The sequence below is a fragment of the Nematolebias whitei genome, chromosome 9, assembly GCF_014905685.2.
Source record: "Nematolebias whitei isolate Nwh7 chromosome 9, NemWhi1, whole genome shotgun sequence".
NCBI classification, from domain to species: Eukaryota; Metazoa; Chordata; class Actinopteri; order Cyprinodontiformes; family Rivulidae; genus Nematolebias; species Nematolebias whitei.
The window spans coordinates 19,373,988-19,395,733 of record NC_056506.1 but is presented as its reverse complement, the minus strand read 5'-3'; the positions used below and the strand labels follow the sequence as shown (position 1 = coordinate 19,395,733).

The 21,746-nt window shown below is 41.5% G+C and overlaps 1 protein-coding gene across 1 annotated transcript in view; it reads left to right on the top strand.

Moving 5' to 3' along the window:
- carmil3 (capping protein regulator and myosin 1 linker 3) overlaps positions 1 to 21,746 on the top strand; it is a 177,632-nt gene that overhangs the window by 25,089 nt on the left and 130,797 nt on the right. The window contains 7 exon segments of the mRNA XM_037682030.1: positions 7,584 to 7,634; positions 8,652 to 8,711; positions 8,796 to 8,917; positions 16,057 to 16,151; positions 17,661 to 17,731; positions 17,842 to 17,915; positions 20,657 to 20,688. Of these exon segments, the coding sequence (XP_037537958.1) occupies positions 7,584 to 7,634; positions 8,652 to 8,711; positions 8,796 to 8,917; positions 16,057 to 16,151; positions 17,661 to 17,731; positions 17,842 to 17,915; positions 20,657 to 20,688 (505 nt within the window).

Below are 21,746 nucleotides of genomic sequence, written 5' to 3'. Positions count from 1 at the left end.
CAGTAGTTAGAATATTTTGTTTGGCTCACACTTTGAAAATATGTTATTTTTGTATAAGGTGCATTTATTCTGTTGTGAAGGACTATTTTTGTTTGTACCGTTATCAAGAGATTTGTGTGAACGGAAGGGAGTGGCAAGATCTGCCACGCTCAACACACACACATTTACCTGAAGCTACATGCAGTTACCTGAGGACACGAGAGGCGTGCAGCAGCCTCGATAGTTCGCTGTTTGTAAAGAATGCACAAGACGAGAAAAATTCGCTTAGGACTTCTTTAATGACGAGTGGCCACGAGTTTTCATGGCATTCATTAAAGTGCCTGTTTTAAATAAAGAAGCCATGCCTGAGTCGTCATTGGGAATTTACACTGAGGGAACACTGCAGGTAATAATGTCCTGAGAGCGCACGCTGTAGCTGCACTCACTCAGACACATGTAGGAGGAGATGTATGAAGGCAGCAGACCAAGAAGTGATTTAAAGCTGAAAATGTACCAGTGAGAGAGTCTGTGTGAAGTTAATGATGTCCAGTTAACCAGTGAATACAGGGTGCAGTGGTGGGTATGATAATCACAGCCAGTTATGAATCTTAGTGCACCATGATAGACAGCATCCAACATCTGCAGGGTTCTTGTAGGAGCGTTCATGTAAATAATGTCACCGTAATCAATGGAGGGAAAGAAGTTCACAGATACAAGGTGTTTCCTAGCATTCAGGGTTAGACAGGATCTGTTTCTGAAAAAGAAACCCAGTTTAACTTTCAGTATCTTTACTAGCTTTTCCACGTGAAGCTTAAAAGAGAGATGTGAATCGACCAAGATACCCAAATATTTGTAGGAATCAACAAACTCAATAGGGACACCATTTGAGGATAAAATCAGAGGAAGACATGACATCTAAAACCGATTCATTTTCTGAGACAGTTTAATTCAGTATGGCCACCTCAGCTAATTAAAACTAGCCAACACAAACTGTCTGCAGCTCCGTCAGTTCTTAGATAAAGAGCCAGCACTGGCTGTAGCTGATAGTTGTCATTTTAAGCCTTGCATTTTCTTCCTCTCATTGGGCTCCTTCCTTTCCTCTGGTGTTCCACACCTGCAAAGAAGCTGAAGCAGCATGTTGTTTATCAGGCAGTGTAATAAAACGTGACATGTTATCGGTGAATGTACATAGATAGAAACAAAGATGCCATGAAGTCTGGGAGGAGGCCCTGACCCAGAACATCCTCTCTGATTGAGTGACAAGTAAATGCTGTGATGACACAAGGGATAATGATAGTATAAAAGCTTTGTGAAAATCTGTGCAGGGCGGCTCTTTGTTGGATTCTGATGCTGTTCGGATGCTGTTTGTCTGCACCTCTTCAATAAACCCTGAATTTTGCTGTCATTAAGAGTTACAGTGTCATCTGGTAATTATTTCATGAAAGATCAAGTCTTTGCATGTTGTTTGGCTACCACACAGCAGAACCTGGGACACGTGCATGTCCAGCGGGTCGTTTGCAACATACACTCGCACCAACATGTCAGCTGACTGTAGAGCTGTGCACGGATGAAGCTCAGTCCACTTGATGACTGAGTGGGACGGACCTTTGGAGTCCAAAGCCAGCTTAGCAAGCTTTTGTATCGCCCACATTTAGAGGGGCATGTGTGTGTGATGTGTTTGTGTGCTGCTGGCCTCTTGCACATATCTGCTGTGCCTTTTTAGTGTCGTCTAAAATGTCCTTGTGGCTGGGCCAAAGATGTCTCTGGTGACCAACGCTGGCACTGATCCCCGCTTGTTTCCTCAGAGGCAGCACCACGACACACACACTCACATGTTCACGCATGACACACACACTCACAGTGTATCATTAATATAAGCCCTCTGCCCCTCTTGACTGTGTGCACATGGACCCACACAAACAAGCTGGAGGAGTTGTTGTGCGTGCACCCCTCCTGAATGACACACCACTCCCACCATGCTTTAGCAGTGTGGTTTCAGAGGACGGCTGGTGGGTCGTGGGGCTCTTTGAACTGGAGCTTCTGACTCTGTACCATCCAAGCAGGTGCACCTCTGCACCTCTGCACCTCTCATCCCCTCATCTTTACATCCTTTCTCCTGACTCTTCGTCTTCACTTCTTCTGCCCAGACTGTCACCTGCTGTCTGCTCGGCTGACCGGATCCAAGACGGGGACCATAATGTCTTCTAGAAGATCTTAGTGCAGCTTTTAGGGCTAAACTCTTGAGGACAAAGAGTTGCAAAAAATAAACTAAAATAAAAATAACGTCCAAAAAAAAGCTGAATCTTCTGATTTTAAATCCTGGGATCTGAATTATGCTTTGTTAATTAATATTCCATCCATCCATCCATCCATCATCTTTTACCCACTTCTTCCTTTTGGGGTTGCAGGGGACACTGAATCCATATCCAGCAGTCACTGTGTGAGAGGTGGGGGACACCCTGGACAGGTCTCCAGTCCATCACAGGAACACAAAGAGACAAACGAGACAAACAACCATTCACTCTCTCACTCTCACCTAGAGACAATTTAGAGTTACCAGTCAGTCTAACATGCATGTTTTTGGTCTGTGGGAGGAAACTGGAGTACCTGGAGACATGCAAACTTCACCCAGAAAAGCCCCTGGCCAGGATTTGAACCGACGACCTCCTTGCTAAGAGGCAACAGCTCTACCAACTGAACCACTGTGCCACCTCTAATTAATATTGATAGCTGTTTTTATTTCTCAATGCTTTCTGTTTGTATCAGCTGTGTGTCTGAGAGGAACAGACTATTACTCTGAATTAACCAGCGCTCCATCCAACAGTGAGCCCTTTAAATCTAAAGAGCACCGTCATACACAGATAGTTGTTTTTTTATCTTTCTCAGTAGATTTATCTGTAAAATGAGGGATGGGACGTGTTCTGGCAGTCCAGGAGATCTATAGGCACTTTTTATGTTGCTTCAAAAGCCACTTTAAAAGTACCACAAGTGTTTTGTCTTGAGTTTATCAGTTATCAGCTACAGCTAGGCTTGCAGGATATTAGAAAAACATCACAATATGAAATATTGTTGACAATTCATTAGACTGACCAAATGTTTTTACATACAGAGCATGTCCCTTAAAATTTAATAACCCAGAATCTGCTGCAGTCCAGGCCTCTGCAGTAATGATAATGCAGTTAGTATATGTTTTAGAAACATTTTATTGTGCACAATACCAATAATTAAAAAGAGGATAATTTGAGTGATGCTTTGATTTGTCCTACCCCACAGTCTGAACAGAGACATAGTTGAAAACATGTATTTGTACTAAAGGGACAGTAAAACACAAACATTAGTGTGTGGCACAGTCAGACAGTAAAAATCAGTCACAGATGAACACCACTCCTCTAAAAGAGGACACTTAAAAATAAAATAACAAAGCCTCATAAATTATATTCTCCAAAAGCCTTTTATTATTTATTTATTTATTTATTTAATCCATGCCAATAAATACACCACCCGTCATTTAACACGTACCGCTCATGTATGAACTGCACACAAGCACTTATTTAGTTGGAAAGCTGAGTTGAATGAATGTTTAGTGTATTTATACTTTATATTTTGCTATTTTTGGATGTAACTGGGACCCTGAGTACATAACTTAGTTTCACCTCATGTACCACATGAGATGAGAATGACAATAAAATTGATGTGATTTAATGTGAATGTTCACATTTGGAGAGATTATTCAGTTCAGTATAGTTTTTAGTTATTTAATTATTTATTTTTTAAATAAATACCAAGTTTAGGCTAAATGAACTTGGAAAATAAAACTACAGTTTTGTTTCAGTTTGGGAGTTTAACACCTTTTCTCTCTCGTCCAGTAGAAAAAAACAATTTACAGTTTAAACTGGATGAACTAAATAACGCAGTGACTTCTTATAAACTAACTGTTGATGTTGAGGACGCATGCTGTTCATTATACGACAGCTTTTTTTGGTGTTTCTCTCTATCCTGGGGAGGATTTTACCTCTGGTTCTTGTAAAAAGACAAACTTTCATGTGGCCCCAAAACGAAGATCCAAAATGTGAATTATATTATATTATATATTATACCATTAACAGCACGTTGGAATTTTCAATAGGTATTCTGTTTTTAAAGCAGTGCTCGTCCAGATCTTTAACCTGACTCAACGAATAATGATCTCTGTTCTGTTATGTTAATGTCTCGGTGTCTTGTGGATGGTTTGTGTGACTACTGACTGTGAAACTACTGTAATTGCCCATTGGAAACAATAAAGTTTCTTGAACTTGAACCTGACTGGCCACTTCCTGGTACCAGGCTGAAAACATTTTGACCTTCAGACCTGCCTTAACTTTTTGTGACATGGATTCAGCAATGTGCTGGAAACATTCCTGGGTGATCTGGGTGCATGTTGACATGGTAACATGACAGTGTCTGCAGATTAGTCTCCTGCACATCGTTAATATGACTCTCCTGTTCCACCGTATCCCAAAGGTGCTGACTGTGGAGGTCAGTGGAGTTTGGTGAACTGGGATTCACCAGACCAGGAAATATTTTTCCAATTCTTTAATTGACCAATTTAAAGTTTTGACTGTAAATGGTCAATGGACTATACTTGTATGGCTCCTTTCTATCTTATCAAGACACTCAAAGCTCTTTACAACACAATCGGTGTCTTCATTAACCCATTCATACAGCACTCTACTAGATCTCTACAAAGACTAATCTGGGCTTTATCACATTCATACACTGATGGGACACACATCGGAGGCAATGAGGGGTTCAATGTCTTGCCCAGGGACACTTCAGCATGTGACTGCTGGTGGAATCGAACCCCTGACTCTCCCATTGGAGGTCGACTGCTCTAACCACTCAGCCACAGTTGCCCTCTGTACATGCTGAAGTCTTGGTTTCCAGTTCATAGCTGATATTACAGTAGTGCGGTCCTGTGCTGCTGTCGTCCATCTGCTTTAAGGTTGGACGTGTTGAGATGAGAGGTGGTTTTCTGTAGACCATGGTCGTAACCAGTGGTCAGTGGAGCCAGTCTGTCATTTTCAACCACTCTTCTCTGACCTCAGACCCTTTTATTTTGTATTTTCTTGTATAGTTGTGCATGAAAATCTCAGCAGATTAGCAGAAAAACTCCGGTCAGCCCATCTGGCACTGACAGCCACATTCAGAGCCACTTAAATCCTCTTTTGTCCTTGTTCTCACGCTCACTTTGAGCTTCAGCAGGTCGTCTTCACTTCATCTAAGCCTGCAGCTGCTTCCATGTGATTGGCTGATGAGCTGTTTGCCATTAAACAGGTGGACCTCACTGTGCTGTTTCACTTGTTTCCTTGACTTAGTGCAAAATGTAAAGACAATTAAACGTTCTGTTCTGCTCTTTACGTCTTGTTCTGTAAGTCTTCCATCACAAGGATGGAGGAAGAGCTTCAGTCATCGGCATGGTTTCAGCAGGCTGGTTGACTTTCCTCATATTTTGTCCAGTCCTTCCCAGGTGTCACCTTTTTAAATGAGGGATTTTCATTGTTCCATCCTGGTCAGATCAGAGTCCATATCAGCACGTTGCTCAATATCTGAAGTATTTTAATCAAACCATTATCATAAAGGTTCAGGTATAATAAAAAAGCTGTAAATTATTTGAGCTTCAGTGATATCAGAGCCAGAAACGTACAGTTTATTGCAGATATCTCGCATTGATTTTTATTTTAATTTTAAAAATTCTAGTTTACTTATTTTTTGGCAGTGTGAGTCATTCTAGAGTTTTAAATTAGTCTAATTATAATTTGGCTGAAAATGAATATATTTTATTCTGAATCACTACCCCTTAGAGCGGGGGTGCCCAATATGTTGATCACGATCTTCCAGTCGATCGCAAAGGTATTATGTGTAGATGCTGCATGCTCAATTAATGCAGCTGAGCCATGTCTGGGTTGCCAGATAAATTTAAAATGCCTTATTTACCCCCTCCTTTTCTGTGCACATGTTCAACAAACACAACACACACCTCATCTTAGAATATCTTTACTCAGCACATATGACAGTTTAGGTCAAAATACTATTATTTAAAGCCACAGTACTATAGTTCATAATTTCTTATCTGGCAACCCAACTGACATGGAAACTACATCGTTTTCATGTAAACCTGCTCATTTTTTGTTTATTACCCCAACAAACATTGAAAAAACACTAACATTTCCAGAGGTTGTTCTGGTGTAAACGGGGCTTTATAGTAGGTAGATCACTTTGACTTGGTCATTTTAAAAGGAGCTCCATGATGAAAACATGTGGACACCCCTGGCTTAGACTCTTCTACTGTAATTGATCAGTGTATCAAAAATGCAGCAGTAAGCGGTAAAAGATGATGTAAGGAAAGGAAGAATAAAGTGGTCACAGGACGTCTGTTTGGGAGGATGGAAGTGGCTCATGGCAGACTTTGGTGACGACTTTGTTTGACGCAGCTTCACTTTCACTTTCTAATTAGTTGTTTCTTTCTCCTCTGCCTTTTATCTGTGTCTGAAGATGTCTCATTACCTTCTGGACGTACAGTAGAACTGTTTTCCAACTTGTCAGTGAGCTGTGATTTGAACCGGTAGTTCCCTGCCAGCTTTGCAGCGGTCTTCTTTTCCCTCCACTTTAGGAGTTTGTTTTGGCTTTTTATCATATTTTAGACGTGAGGTCGGTTTCACTGGGGGTGGGGGTGGGATAGTGTAAGAGATTCTGCGTTGGCTACATTATCAAGAGAGAAATCAAGTGTCCCCATCTCTTCTTCCTCGCTTTTCTTTGTTTGTTTCATTTTCTTTCTTCCTCTCGCCGCCTCTCAGCGGGGCGCCATTAGCCATTCAGCACAGAAAGGCCTTGAGGAATCGAAAGCGACAGAGCAGAAAAGAAGAATAGGAAAACCGATCGCCAAAGGAGACAGGGGAGTAGGGAGGGAGGAAGGAGAGGGCTGGGGGTGGGGGGTGGGGGGGTGGAGCAAGGCATAGGGGCAGGCACGACCAAAACGGGACACAGAGATGGAGGGATTAGGGATTAAGCAAGAAGATTGAGGAAAAGATCCCAATTCCAAGAAGATGAGGAGAATTCAGAGGAATGATGGGCTGCGAGGGGGAGAGTTAAGAGGGGTGAGGGGCTGGAGGGGGCTGGAGAAGAGTAAGTGTGGCCAGTAGTTTGACAGAAGGCCTGGGAGGAGGAGATGCACGCTGCATACATGTGGTGTGCTAATTATGGAGATCTGGATCATAAATGATTAATAGCGAAGGCAGAATATTAATATATTCACATTTGCTTTTTCTAAATTACCCCAGACTCTTTAAAATGGGGGTGCATTATTTTGTGAAAACCTGCGCACTTTAAAAAAAAAAAAAAAATCTGTCTTTCCAATCGTTCCCTTTGCTGCAAACTGAGCCATCTGTTGAATGAATGTTAGCTCGTAGAGTCATTATCATATCGTGTTTTGTACGACTGACACCAGACTTCTGGATGAACTGCAGAGATGATTTGCTCCCTCTCCGTCACGTTCGTGCTTTTTGTGCCATTTTGTGCATTTCCTGCTCAGTGACATCCAAATAAATGTGTTCTCCCTCCCCCCTCAGGTTCTGGCAACGTGGAGGCTGTATCTCTTTGCAGTCAAAGTGCCCACAAAGGTAAATGTTCCTCACTCTCACTGGGCCTTTATGGCTTTTAACTGCAAGTTAAGATCTGCTGCTAATTCAAAACAGGCAGAAAGAAACTGAGTTCAGAGAAGAGACGATGCTGATGATGGGATGATGGAGGCAATGAAACAGAACAAAGCTGAAGATGTTCCATCACAGGTGGAGAAGACTTCACATGATGAGTGCTGTTTCTGCGCAAAATAAATCAATCTAACGTGTTTTTACAAAATAAATGTAGGTGTTTTTTGACCGTTTGTATATGCAGGTTCCTGGCTCAACAAGGAGATTAATAATAATAATAATAATAATTTTGAAGTTTAAAACTTCTTGTAAAAAAGACTAAGGAGTCAACGTGCAGTTGATTGAATCAACATCAAGCAGAGAATAAAAAGACTCCTGGTGTTTACAATCACTTCTTGGTGACAGATTTGAATATTTAAAGATTTATTTTTATTTCTGCAGCAATTTGTACTCTCTTTCACAACAGTTTTAGTACTTTTACAATGATTTACCAAATAATGTATTTATTTATATTTATAGTTTATTTTATTTTATTTTGGTTGCTCCCTTCTTCAGGGATCGCTACAGTGAACTAACTCGTACGAAGACTTGGCGATTGTTTTTTCGCCGGATGTCCTTCCTGACACAACCACAGACACCGAGCTACCACAGTCCTCTGCGTGGAGCAGAGAGCTGCTAGGGCACCCAGGGGAGCAGGTGGTGGGGTTAAGGGCCTTGCTCAAGGACCCAGGGTGGGGCAAATAAGGGTGGGGGCAGATGTGGGTGCTTCACTTTTCCCACCCACATTTTGATGTTGTCGGTACCTGGAGTTGAACTGGCGACCGTACGATCACAGGCCCACCTTCTCTAACCTCTGTGCCACCACTCCCCCATACATGTATAAATTATAAGTTGTAAAAATATGTTCTTGTCTTTAAAAAAGAAGAGTAAAAGTTAAACATGCCACAGGGAACCACAGTGATGATCGTTTTTATTTTGATGTTTCAGGTGGAGGTCACGTTCAACTTTTTGGAAATCAGAGCAATGAACACCTACCCAGAGCACCAGGTGGGACACATGCTTCCTAATGTGTATTGTTACCACTAAAAGTACACAGTACTACAGTACAATGTCTGCTGTGTCCTCTGACAGGTTGTCATCGACACAGACAAGACTACGTACTCCCTCAGACTGCAGAGCCAGGAGCAGGTGGACCACATGGTCCATCACATCAACTACGCCCTGTCCCGGGTCTTCAATAACTCCATCTATGCGTAAGTCCTAGAGGAGGGGAATCTGTGTGTGTAAAGGGGTAGTTCAGAACTTTGGAAGTGGGGTTTTGTAGAAAAAGATATATATAGGTTATATACTTCCATAGTTAATGAGATGTTTGGTTTCTGAGAGTTTTATTAAAGTTTATGCCACCGAGAACGGGCATGGCCAGGGACCGTCCCTCACCTCACCTGCCGCCCAGCTTGCATCGCACCCGACCTTGACGGTCCTCCTCTCAGGTGGTGGGCTGGGTAAGGGGGATGAGTTCAAGCATCTGGGCATCTTGTTCCAGGATGATGATAGGGTGGAGCATGTAATGATTTGACAGATCAGGGCCTCATCCTCATTAGTGAGGATGTTGCTCCGGTTGGTCGTGGTGAATGGAAATTTGAGTCTAAAGGCAAAGCTCTGGATTTACTGGTTTGTCTACGTTCATATACTCACCTGTGATCTTGAGGTTTGGATCAGGACCAAAATAACTTGATCCTGGAGCCAAGCAACTGAAATGATCTCCCTCTGTACGCTGTAGTGTGTGTGTGTGTGTGTGTGTGGGGGGGGGGGGGGGGTCAGCCTTAGAGATTCATCCAACCTTTATTTATACAGGCTTGCCTCACTGAGCTAGGTGGACTCATTTTCAAGAGGGACCAGTTCCAGATGGAACATATAAAGTGCAGACAAGTATCTGATAAGGTGATAAGATAAGGTGAGGAGCTCCGTCATCCAGAGGGCGTGGCACCAGGTGCTGGCTTTGTGCTGATTATTGACCTAGACTTTTTCACAAGACCACGATGACCTCCTGTCCCGGTTGGTTCCTGGCAGACAGCTGCTTCCAGGGAGACTAGTTGATGAAGCTCCAACCGATCGAAGAGATGTGGCTGTGGGTGTAACTGTGGAGCTGCACCACTGATTAGTTGTGTAGCGTTAGTGCACGAAGCAGGTGGTTTAAAATAACTTGTGCACAGTGATTGTGGTGCTAAGGTAAAGGATTAAGGTCACAGCAGGGGTCAGGTGTTTGTTGACAAACAGGATTATGGATGGCGTGGGCTGAATTCAGCAGGAAAACGTTGTAATCCTTTTTTAAAAGCAGGAGCAGGTTTGTCTGGATTCATCATGTTGCTCCTAATCTAAGAAAAGGATTCAAGCTAGTTTTTGTTCAGCTCCTTAGGATCAGCACAGGTTTACATGTACAACATATCTGCTCCACTCAGGATCCCAACCCTCACACATTCTTGCACACTCAGTGATTTATTCTGAGGAAACAATACAAGAAAGCTGAAGTATATTTTTCTTTGTCTGAAGGAGAGAGCTTCAAATAGCACCTCTGGGATCCAATTTTACATTAAACTTCTTATTTATTCATGACTAAAGCAATGTCATAAGCAGTTTTGGCTCTGCAGACGCTCATGCTGCAGCTCTGACTGCAGCAGCTATAATCAGCTAAACAAGACTGTTGCTAATTAACATCTTTTGCAATGCAAATAAGACAGTCTTAAAAATATCACACAGCCGTGCGTCCCGTGGGTCAGAAAAAGTTTGATGGCTTGATTCTACACTTTGAAGTCCTATAATGCTCTATTAGTTTACTAGTAGCAGCAGTAAATGCAGTATGTCTAAATGTAGATATTTGGCCGGAGTATTTGTAGCTGAGAGAGTGGGAGGAAAAAGCCAGAGTATTTACAGAATGATCTGCTTCTTTTGTTTGAGCTGCATCCAGAGCAGAGGGCTTTAAACCTGGCAGAGATGGACGCCATGACCTGTGCAGAACATGCAGAAACTCTGCAGACTCACGAAATGCATCAGTTCTGTAGGTTTTTAATGAAACCTTCCAACTGTAGAGCCTTACAGTCCTTTCAAGTTGTCTGGACACCCTGCGTTTGGTGAGTTTTGTCTGACAGCTGATGGGATCAAGAAGCCCATTCAGAAATCCTGACCAGAATCAGAACATTTTGTAACATTGGTTGGTGCATTTTAGCTGGTGTTTGTCAAACACTGACTGTTCAGTGTTTTTAATGACCTTGATTTATGAAACTGATTTGTTGCTTTTTGCCTTATAACCATATTACCATATTTTTTACCATATAAGTCGCACCTTTTTGCATAAATTTACAAGTCCTGCAACTTACACATCGAAGCAGCTAATATACATTGTTTCCCATATTTCTAACCCAATTTTTGGCTGAGATCTGACAATTTCATTCATTCTAACATGGAAAATATTGAACACTACCATTTTCAGCCGCTAGAGGACCCTCGACCAATATGGCATGCCAGGTGTCTCATTAATAGGTAAAAGTGGCTATTAATAAGACACTTAGCTTGCCATACCAAGCCACCTTTGTCTCGCTCTGGAACTCCCGGAGCAAACGTCAAATCAGCTGCATTCCACAGCGCTGCCCAGGAGAAATGCAGCTGATCTGACCATTAAAGTGCATTTATTAAGGAAAAGTTCAGCTGAGACACACCTTTACTATAATTTCGAGCAAACAAATAATTGTCTTTAAGTGTTAATCTTGTTAAATTCTTGTTAAAGTCCTCCCATGCACGCTCCCACGGCCGCCATTTGGCAGCCAATCGATTTTGGGCACAACACCGGCCCATGTTTCCAGGTGGTAACAAATGCGATACATCAGTGGTGACACATAATAGATGCAACTTATATGGCAAAGGGGAGTATTTATGATTTTTTTTTCCACTTTATTAGATATATTTGGACTGATGAGACTTATACGGTGTGTGATGTGTACAGCGGCAAGTACGGTAGTTTAGTATTGTTAATCAAACAACGCACTGAGGACTGAAAGGAAAAAAGAGATTAAAGAAACATTGCTATCTGAAAAGTTTGACTAAAATAAGATTATCAGAACCCCAACCACCCCCCACCACCACCACCACCACCACCACGACCTAAAAAAACTATTTTTTAAGCATTTGAACATATAGCAGGAAGGTCAGGAGTACATGAAAAATGTCCTTTTTGTTTTCCCCCATTGTGGAGTGAAGAAGAGGAGGAATTGGAAATGCTGTCCATCCATCTTATGAGCTGGATAACGTAAAAAATAAGATACTGACTTCCATTTTGATGTGTGGCTACATCTAGACGAATCAACGTTTCCTTTCAAAAATTGAGTCACTGTGTCAAAATCCAAAATGGCCACTGCCATATTTATATGTAAACCATCCGCCATAATTTTGAGGAAGATATGCTTTCTAGTTTTTATATTGCTTAAAAGTATTGTTTCCTCCAATGATTGTGGTGGTCAAAGATTAATCCATGGGTGGCCAAGGCCACCACTGGCCACCCACTGTTGCCTCCACTGCACCTGGTGGTGGATAGAATGTGTCCCTCCACTCTCCAGGATCCATCACTCTGCTGCCTCAAACAAACAAACAAACAAAAATAATCCTCTGTTCTTCTCCACAGTGTAGCCCCTACCTACTTGAATGTCTTGCTCCAAAAACATTTAGGTTTATTTACATTCTCTGTCCCAGTCCAGAAGAAAAACTCATCTCAAAAACTACAAACATTCCCTTTTTAAACCCCTCGGTGATGCAGGACATCAGTGGACGACTTGTTTCTATGAACTTAAATCTTTTACTGCATTCAGCTGACAGGAGGTTCCTCTGTTCTTCTTCTAGGTTACATTTAATAAAAGTGTCCTCCAGACTGTAAACTCCTTTAAATAAGAAAAAAAGCTTATCTTAATATTCAAGTCATATTCCAGTGTCTGCTGGTGTTGTGCCAAAAAAGCTCACCTGGTATTAAAGTTCCTCTCCGTGTGATGAAACACATTGTCACAAGGACGTCACTTCAAACTGTGCAGCTAGCAAACAGGCCTGTTTTATTTACGGTACTATAATTTGTTCAGGTGGGGTCAAATCTTTTTAAACACGGTGAAAATCCACCTCATTCTTCAGCAAACTGATCAATCAGTTCAAATGTTTTTTGACATGACTGTTGGGCAGCACGGTGGCACAGTTGGTAGAGCTGCTGCTTCTCAGCAAGCAGGTTGCCTCGGTTCAAATCCTGGTCCAGGACCTTTCTGGGTGGAGTTTGCATGTTCTCTCCGTGCATGCGTGGGTTTTCTCCGGTACTCCGGTTTCCTCCCACAGACCAAAAACATGCATGTTAGACTGATTGGTAACTCTAAATTGTCTCTAGGTGTGAGTGAGAGAGTGAATGGTTGTTTGTCTCGTTTGTCTCTATGTGTCCCTGTGATGGTCTGGAGACCTGTCCAGGGTGTCCCTCGTCTATCGCACAGTGACTGCTGGATATGGGCACCAGTGACCCCTGTGACCCGAAAAGGAAGAAGCAGGTAAAGATAATGGATGGATGGATGTTTTTCTCTTTATGCCTTTGAGCTGGCAGTGATGTGCCAGGGCAGAAAATACATTTCTTTGAGTTTAAAGTTTGACCAACGTCTGCTCTGAGGTCAAACTCAACAACTGTTAACTGTTACCATTGGTTGCTTCACTGACTATCTCTCAGATCGGAGACAATAACTATGTTTACATGGACATAAGTAATCAGATTAAACAGCTGTTCGGAATAAAAACGCGTCATGTAAACACACTGCTCAGGTTATTTTTTGTTTATTCTGCTCAATCTGAAATTATTTGTGATCAGAACAAAACAAGCGGTTTACGCCTATTCATAACCCGAACAGTGTCCATGTAAACACTTGTTCTGTTCATTTTTTTCCAATCGTGAAAAACTGAACTGACTGTGCATGTGCGACTTATGTCATTTCTGCCTGGCTAATGCTAATTATATTAGCATGTCGAGGAAGCAAAACTGGTCAGTGAGCGACACAACATTTCTACTAGAAACTTTGAAAGAGCTCAAAATGATCTGTATTACCTGTAGCTCAGTCAGGGAGTGCAGTAACGTCTCCACCGTCATTAAAACCTGTCGTGGGTCCATTTTGGGTGCTCAGGTTTGTTTACGTTCATCTCGGAAGTAAACCGGAAGTAGAACTTCTTCTGTGTTTTTTTTTTTTAAAGAAGAGTTTACCACTCTGCGCATGTCAGTACTTCTGTTCAGAACAAAGCCCGCTGCATGTAAACACTCATCAGGAATGGATTGTGCCCATGTAAACAATACATTTGAATTATTTAATCTGAAAACATTTCAATCCAGTCAAATAATTTTGCACATGAAAACATAGTGTGTTCAACATAATGGTACTTCTTCCAGTTATTAAACGGTTAACAATGGTGTACCACAAGGCTCAGTCTTAGGACCCACTCTCTTTACAATATACATAGGTAATGTAGGTCAGACCATCCCTGATGCATCCTTACGTTTCTATGCTGATGACACAGTTGTTTATTGTTGAGCTAAAACAGTTGCTAAGGTTTTCCAGTTTTTGCAATCCACTTTTGACATCATCCATTCAGATTTGTTCTGTCTCAAACTTGTCCTAAATGCAGACAAAACCAAAGGGATGTTGTTTTCAAACAGGAAGTCGATCCCAGCAGTTCGTCCCTCGATTTTATCTTCAAATGGTGTCCCTATTGAGTTTGTTGACTCCTACAAATATTTGGGTATCTTGGTCGATTCGCATCTCTCTTTTAAGCTACACGTTTAAAACCGAGTAAGGAAACTGAAAGTAAAACTGGGTTTCTTTTTCAGAAATAGCTCCTGTCTAACTCTAAATGCTAAGAAACACCTTGAAACTTGACTTTCCTTCTCTCCATTGACTACGATGACATTACTTACATGAATGCTCCTATATGCACCCTGCAGTTGTTGCACTCCGTCCATCATGTTGTGCTAAGATTCATAACTGGCTGTAACTATCGTACCCACCATTGCACTCTGTATTCTCTGGTTAACTAATTGGACATCATTAACTTCACTCAGTCTCTCTCACTGGTACATTTTCATCTTTAAATCACTTCTTGGTCTGCTGCCTTCATACATCTCCTCCTACATGTTTCGGCACGAGTGCAGTTACAGCGTGCGCTCTCAGGACATTATTACCTGCAGTATCCCCTCATTGTGGACTGAACTAGGCAAAAGGGCCTTCTCCTACTCTGCTCCTGTTTCCTGGAATATCTAGCAAAAAGTAGAGATGCACCAATCCGATACCAATATTGATATCTGTACCAATATCCAAAAAAAACAACAACTTCTGGATTGGGTATCGGTGACAATGTAACCAATTCATGACTGGGCAGATCTATTCACTCTAATTTTATGCTTTGTGCTCTGAGTGACGTCACGTGCTAGCGTACTGACTGAACAAATTAAAGTTGTGCTGTTTTTACATGTTTGACCAAGCTTGTGAAGCTCTTGGTGTGTTTAAGTGTGCTATTATGGTGCAAAGTTTTCAATAAATTTGTAATTCAGTACATTCATGTCTGCATTTAACAAAACAAATGTTTTAAGTTAATTCAGCACTGGGTTTGTAAGCTCAAACATCCAGGTAAACAACAAAAATGGCTAAATCATGTCATCTGGACATCCAGATGACATGATTTAGCCATTTTTGTTAATTCAACACTGTTTTTGTGTATCAGACTGGTATCGGATTGGTCTTGGATCGGTATCTACCGATATTAAACTGTAGATGTCGGTATCGGATCGAAATTGAAAAAGTGGATTGATGCATCCCTAGCAAAAAGATCTGAAGCTCTCAACTTTGACTTCTCTAAGTGGCTTTAAACATCTGCTAAGTTCATGGCAAAAACCAATGTAGACATGTTCCTGTTTTTAGTTTTCTACATCGCCTTATAATCTAGCTGTTTGTTTTGTCTTTTTAATAACATTTTCTTTAATTTTTCTTTAATTTATTCTTCTCAATTTACATGCTTTCTTTTATGATTGTCTATTGTGGTCTACTGTTCTCTCCTGATATCACTTTTTGTTAAAATCAGGTCTCTCTTGTAAATGAGTCCTCAAGGGTCTATGAAACTAACCTGTAGAAATAAAGATTGAATGAACCAAATCTGTGTCGAGATTTAATTAGATTGAAACAGTTCTTATGAAGTTTAAACACAGACTTTTGTCATTTTCTCTCTCTGTCTCGTACCTTATCAACACTTATTTACAGGAGAGGAAGCAACATGTCAGCAGAGGTTTAAGCAGGAGTTTTCAGTATTTCTGTAGAGTTTAAACTTCTCTCATGTTTTTTTACAGCCCTCCTATTTGTCGAGCAGAGGAAGACCTGCCTGATGGGACTCACAAATTTTCACCCAACTCTGACTCCTCATTAGAGCCTCCAAAAACCTGTGGTCAGTCTTTTTGTTTGTCTCTCACTCAGAAACATGCACAGTACACGGACACCCACGCACACGGTCTTGTATTTCTGACCTTGTGGGGACTTTGCATTGACCCATTCATTTCTATAGCCTAATCCTGACCCTTACCCTAAACCAATTACCAGTACATATCTAAACCTAATCCATACTGACTTCATACCTTAGTCCTAAACTTAGCCCACCAATGAGACTGCTTCTTATGGGGACCTGGCTTTGGTCCCCACAATGCAGGATTTTTTCCAAAACTGGTCCCCAGAATGTAACCTGAAACGAATAAAGCCAGATAACAAGAGTATTAAAAAACCCAAAGGAAACAATCTTTATTGATTTGCAGCTGCAGGAGAGAGTCAGGATCCAGCTGTGGTGACAGGTCCTCACAGGCAGGAGGGAGAGAGTCACCTGTCAGAGCTTCTCAAAGAGACAAGGTGGGGGCCACATGTTGGAGCTGGGCAGGATGATGTTTCCGATACTGGGTGAAGCACAGCTGTAGATCAAAGCTGCGACAAACGTGGTCCGTGGGACAATTCAATAGTGAGGTCTGAGAAACGAAGCGGGGGCCATGCACAGGTAGTCAGAAGTCCAGAAAGCAAGTCCAAAGGGCAATCCGTAAATCCAAAATCCGTGAGGCAGGAAACGTAGTCGTACCAGGGTTAGATGAGTAGTGCAGAATCAGATGAACGGCAGGCAGAGCAATAAATCCAAGAGGCAGGTGCGAGGTCGAAATCTGAATAGCAAGACGTGATCATCAAACATGAACGTGAAAACAAGATGGCTGATATTAGAGACCATGAAAGGTATGATAATCTGGCTGGGAATGAGAGTGTGTGCGTCTTAAGTAGGGCAGGTAACAGGTGTTGGGCATGAATGTAGAGAGTGGGCGTGGTTGAATGACAGGAGAAGAAAACATGACATGAAGGGCTGTGAGCGAGACGGGACCGAGGACGTGATCATGGCACAGATTAAATTCTTTAAAATGGGCGTGGCTGTTGAGGTGGGTAGAAAGCAGGTGAACAGTGAAGTTGTTTTACAAGTCATGCACATGAAAAAAGGCCTTTATTTTCTAAATCTGGTCATGTAAAATATTGCCAAGCTGATCTATTTTTCACAGATTCAGATTTCAGTGAGACGAATGGAAAACGTTGTATTTTCTCTCAAGCTTGAATCAATAGCTCGTCTCCAGCAGCTTCTAACACTGACTGGCACCACCATAAATGATTGTAGGGACTTGACTTTAAATGGGTCAGATGAATCAAGTTCCTTTACTGCTGCTAATCCTCTAATCTACAGGAAGAACCTTTGATGATGCTCTGCTCTTTCATCTCACCTCAGGTTTTTTTTTTTTTTGAGAACATTTGATGCTCCTTTTCATCTTTGACTTTACACATTTCTCTCTTCGCTTTAACCAAACTTCCACCTTTTTGCTGTTCCACCTTCACCTCTTCCATTCATGTTTCTTCATATGAGTGTCTTTCGTTGTTCCAGGTGGTTTTTCTGAGACATACGCTGCTCTTTGCGACTACAACGGGATTGGCTGTAAAGAAGAAGTGCAATGGGTGAGAAGACTACTGGCTGCAAGAAAACACCACTTTGTTCTGGATTGGCATCAAAATAAAGACAAAAAAAAATTCTGTTTATGATTTTTCTTTCTCTTTTATTTTTTCAGGATGTTGACACAATCTACCACTCTCAGGACAACCGGGAGTTCAACCTGCTGGATTTCAGCCATCTTGACAGCAGGTGACAGTTTACTCATATGCTCGTCTGTGTGCAAGTCTTTACTGATTGGGAGGATAAACAGAAGCAACTTATGCCGAACACTGACAGCAGCAGTTCATGGTGCAGACAGTCTTGGCTCTGGTTCTGGGTTTGACATGTGGCAGTGAACATGATGCTAACGTGGTGATTTATCTGTGGGTGTTTATATAAACACCCATCGAGGGGGCATTTAGTAATTAGAGAAAACAGCACAAACATACATTTAGTATATGTCAGTTCTGCTGCAGTCAATATCTGGCTGGAGTCATTTTGAAGTTCTCTGCCAGATCTGTCCTGTGACAACCTCCAGGATTTTTCATTTTCTTCGTCTCTACTTTTTCAGTCAAGATATTCAGCTGGCATGCTCCAAACGTTACACTTTCAAGGTCGAGAGTGTTTATAGACACAAAAACACTTGTTTTCTACAAAAAGTATTTTCTACGTTCTTCATATTCCTCTAAAATGTTTCAAGGGTTTGAAGTTTAATTATTTCTGCGACTTGTTAAAATCATCTTCTGGTCATGAAAGTCCAGAATCCTCCAATAAGAGTGGCTTTCCAAATTCAACATGGCTGGTAACAGAAAATCTGACTGAAATATTTAGCTTCTAATATCTGATTGTCCTGTTGGGGAGGTTTATTTGTTCATCCCTGGACTCTCACCCAGTAAAACATCTGGTTTTGAATCCTGCACACTTGTGAATGGTTACACACTCAGAACGCATTTGTTTGCCTGCTTTGGTTTCACTTTAACAGACTTCCCATGGGGTCATGTCTGATGAAAGTGCATGCTGATGTTTGTGAGACTGGCCCTTTTTAAGTCAAAACATCAGTTTAAAGGTCAGCATCCTAAGCTTAAGTCCACCTTCTGCAGCCACTGGAATAAGTGCTCTCCAATGCATTATTAATGTAACGTTCCAAGCAGTGTTACAACCCTCTCAGCTAATGCCAAAACCAAGGAAACCCTTCTTTACCCCCATGCTGCTTGAGCATTAGAAATTGGATTCAATTAAACAAATGATATACTTCATCCTTCAGTCAGTTTATAAGCTTGTAAACTTTCTGCTGCTGGAGTTTATTGCTCCAGTTCCTGATTGGTCTCTGGGTGAAAGCAGTGAAAGCTAAAGTCACAAACTGCCTCCATTAGTCTCAAAAGATTTGCAGACAGAGTGCTGGACATGTGCACATGTCCCATACAGTCTGGAACTGGACCTGAAGTTGTGCCATACTGAGTCAGAACTTAATATTAAACTGGTGATTCTAGAGGGAATACAGACCACCTTTCATGCTACACTTGAAAAAAGATCTGACACGATCTACTAGCTCTCAATGTATATGTTGATGATGACTCTCAGCTACTACTGCCGGTACTCCAAATTTTAGCCCGATATCTGTAATCCGCTGACACAAACAAAAGCCTGACACTGACCCGACCCGCACATTAAGCACATTATTATGGCCTGGTCCGGTCCGAATCCGGGTTGGGCTGGGCTCCGGGTTTGGGTTAGAAATAACATCTCTGCTCTGTCCCTCTAGTTCATCACAGGGACACATAGAGACAAACAATCCTTCACTCTCTCACTCACACCTAGAGACAATTTAGAGTCACCAATCAGTCTAACATGCATGTTTTTGGTCTGTGGGAGGAAACCGGAGTACCTGGAGAAAACCCACGCATGCACAGAGAGAACATGCAAACTCCACCCAGAAAGGCCCCCGGACCGGGATTTGATCCAGCAACCTTCTTGCTGAGAGGCAGCAGCTTTACCAAGTGAGCCACCGTGCCACCTGACTCCTAAAGACAACTCTGGCAGTCTGTGGTTTAATGATTACCTTTTGAGAGTTTTAGTAAAATCTGGCCACTGCTTTAGGAGATATTTTGCTAACAGACAGACACTCACACACAGTCAATAACACGACTGCCCGCCTTTCATGGAGGCAGGTGTTTAAAATATCACAACAAACATTTTGGAGGCTGTAAGCTGATGCAGAATTTTAGAAGGAAAAAAAAAAAGGTTTTGTACATTAAGCTGAAATTCAGCCCTGAAGTCTTGGCTTATTGTTTTATATGATCTTTGTGACACTTGGCTACAAACCCAGAATAACAAAAACGTTATTTGTCCCAACCCTTTCTGACTGCGCTGTTGTCTCAGTGTGGACTCCTCTGCTGTGCATCATGATACTGTGCTACAAACATCCCCATATGGTGCAGTTCATCTCACTGGCTGTCACTTTTTATGAAGGAGTGTTTTCTTGGTCTAACAAGTTTCACTCTGAGCAAGACAACGAGCAGACGTTTTTTTCTTCAGTCTTTGTATCACTTTCTGTTTTGTGCTTCATAGATGTTTTAGTAATCTCCGAACCCAGAAGGGAAATAATACACTTGTATCAGGACCTCAAACAGCTGGAAGAGGTTGTGTGTGCTGTTTAAGTCTTTTCTTTCTTCACTTACATATTCATGAAAAATGGAGCTGTAGTTTGAGTCTTACAGATCTTAAAACAATTTGACAACTGACATGCATACAGAGTGCAAAGAGGCTTAGTTTAATTGTTGCATTTTTTCATTTATGGGAACAACGAGCACAGAGGAAGAATTCTCACTAAAAATTTCATGTCTCATCAGGAGTGAAGACTTGCTGTGCTCAGAAATGATAAAACTGATCATAAAATCATGGTTCAGCAGTGAGTCATGAATATATTAATGCCTTTGAGATTGAGAGCCCAGACCATTGGCTAGATTCATCTATTCCCTTGCATGTTCACACAATGATTGGGACATTTTGCTACAAAGAAAATCTGCTCATTCAATTGACAGTTTTCCCTTTTGGTAAGTGTGTGTCTAAGTGAAGCCGAACTGATGATGGGATCAATGGCAGCTTCACATACACACACCATTCCTGCTCTCTTTTAGTGGCATATCTACAACAGATCAACCTCAGTTCCTTTGTACCCTTTTTCTCCCCTTATTCATGATGCCAGTATGAAACAAAAAAAATATCTGGCTTATCTTCAAACTGTTCAGTGAAAACAGAAAAACCCTTTACCTATTTATAAAATCTTGCTTTAACGTATAGTTAGCCCAAATGTAAACAGTTGAATGTCTCATGTTAGCGCCAGGTTTCACAATGAGTGATTTACAGCCACCTTAGACAAAGTTTTTCATGAAAACTTTAAATAAAAATATTTTGTCATCAGTTTGATTCTGTTGTCTGTAGTATGCAGTCTGTGGTCTGTAGTATGTGTATGTAATCAGTTATTTTTGGTTTATAGTCTGTAGTCTGTGGTCTGTAGTATGTGGTCTATAGTCATTAGTCTGTGGTCCGTAGTCTGTAGTATGTGATCTGTACTATATGCTCTGTGGTCTGTGATCTCTAGTCTATCGTCTATCGTCTGTAGTCTGTTGTGGTCTGTGGTCTTTAGTTTGTGGTTGGAAGTGTGTGTTTTATAGTATATGGTCTAGCATGTAGTCTGTGGTCTGTAGTCTATGGTGAGTGGTCTGTAGTATGTGTTCTGTAGTCTCTAGTCTATGGTCCGTAGTCTATTGTATGTTGTCTGTAGTACATGTTCGGTAGTCTCAATTCTGTGGTCTGTAGCCTGTAGTTTTTAGTTTGTGGTATGCAGTCTACAGCATGATGAGTGGTCTTTAGTCTGTGGTCTGTAGTATGTGTTGTTTATTCTCAAGCCTATGGTCTGTAGTCTATTGTCTGTGGGATTTTAGTTTGTGGTCTGTAGTCTATCATCTGTAGTCTGTGGTATTTAGTTTGTGGTCTATAGTCTGTGGTCTCAAGTTTGTGGTCTGTAGTCTATGGTGAGTG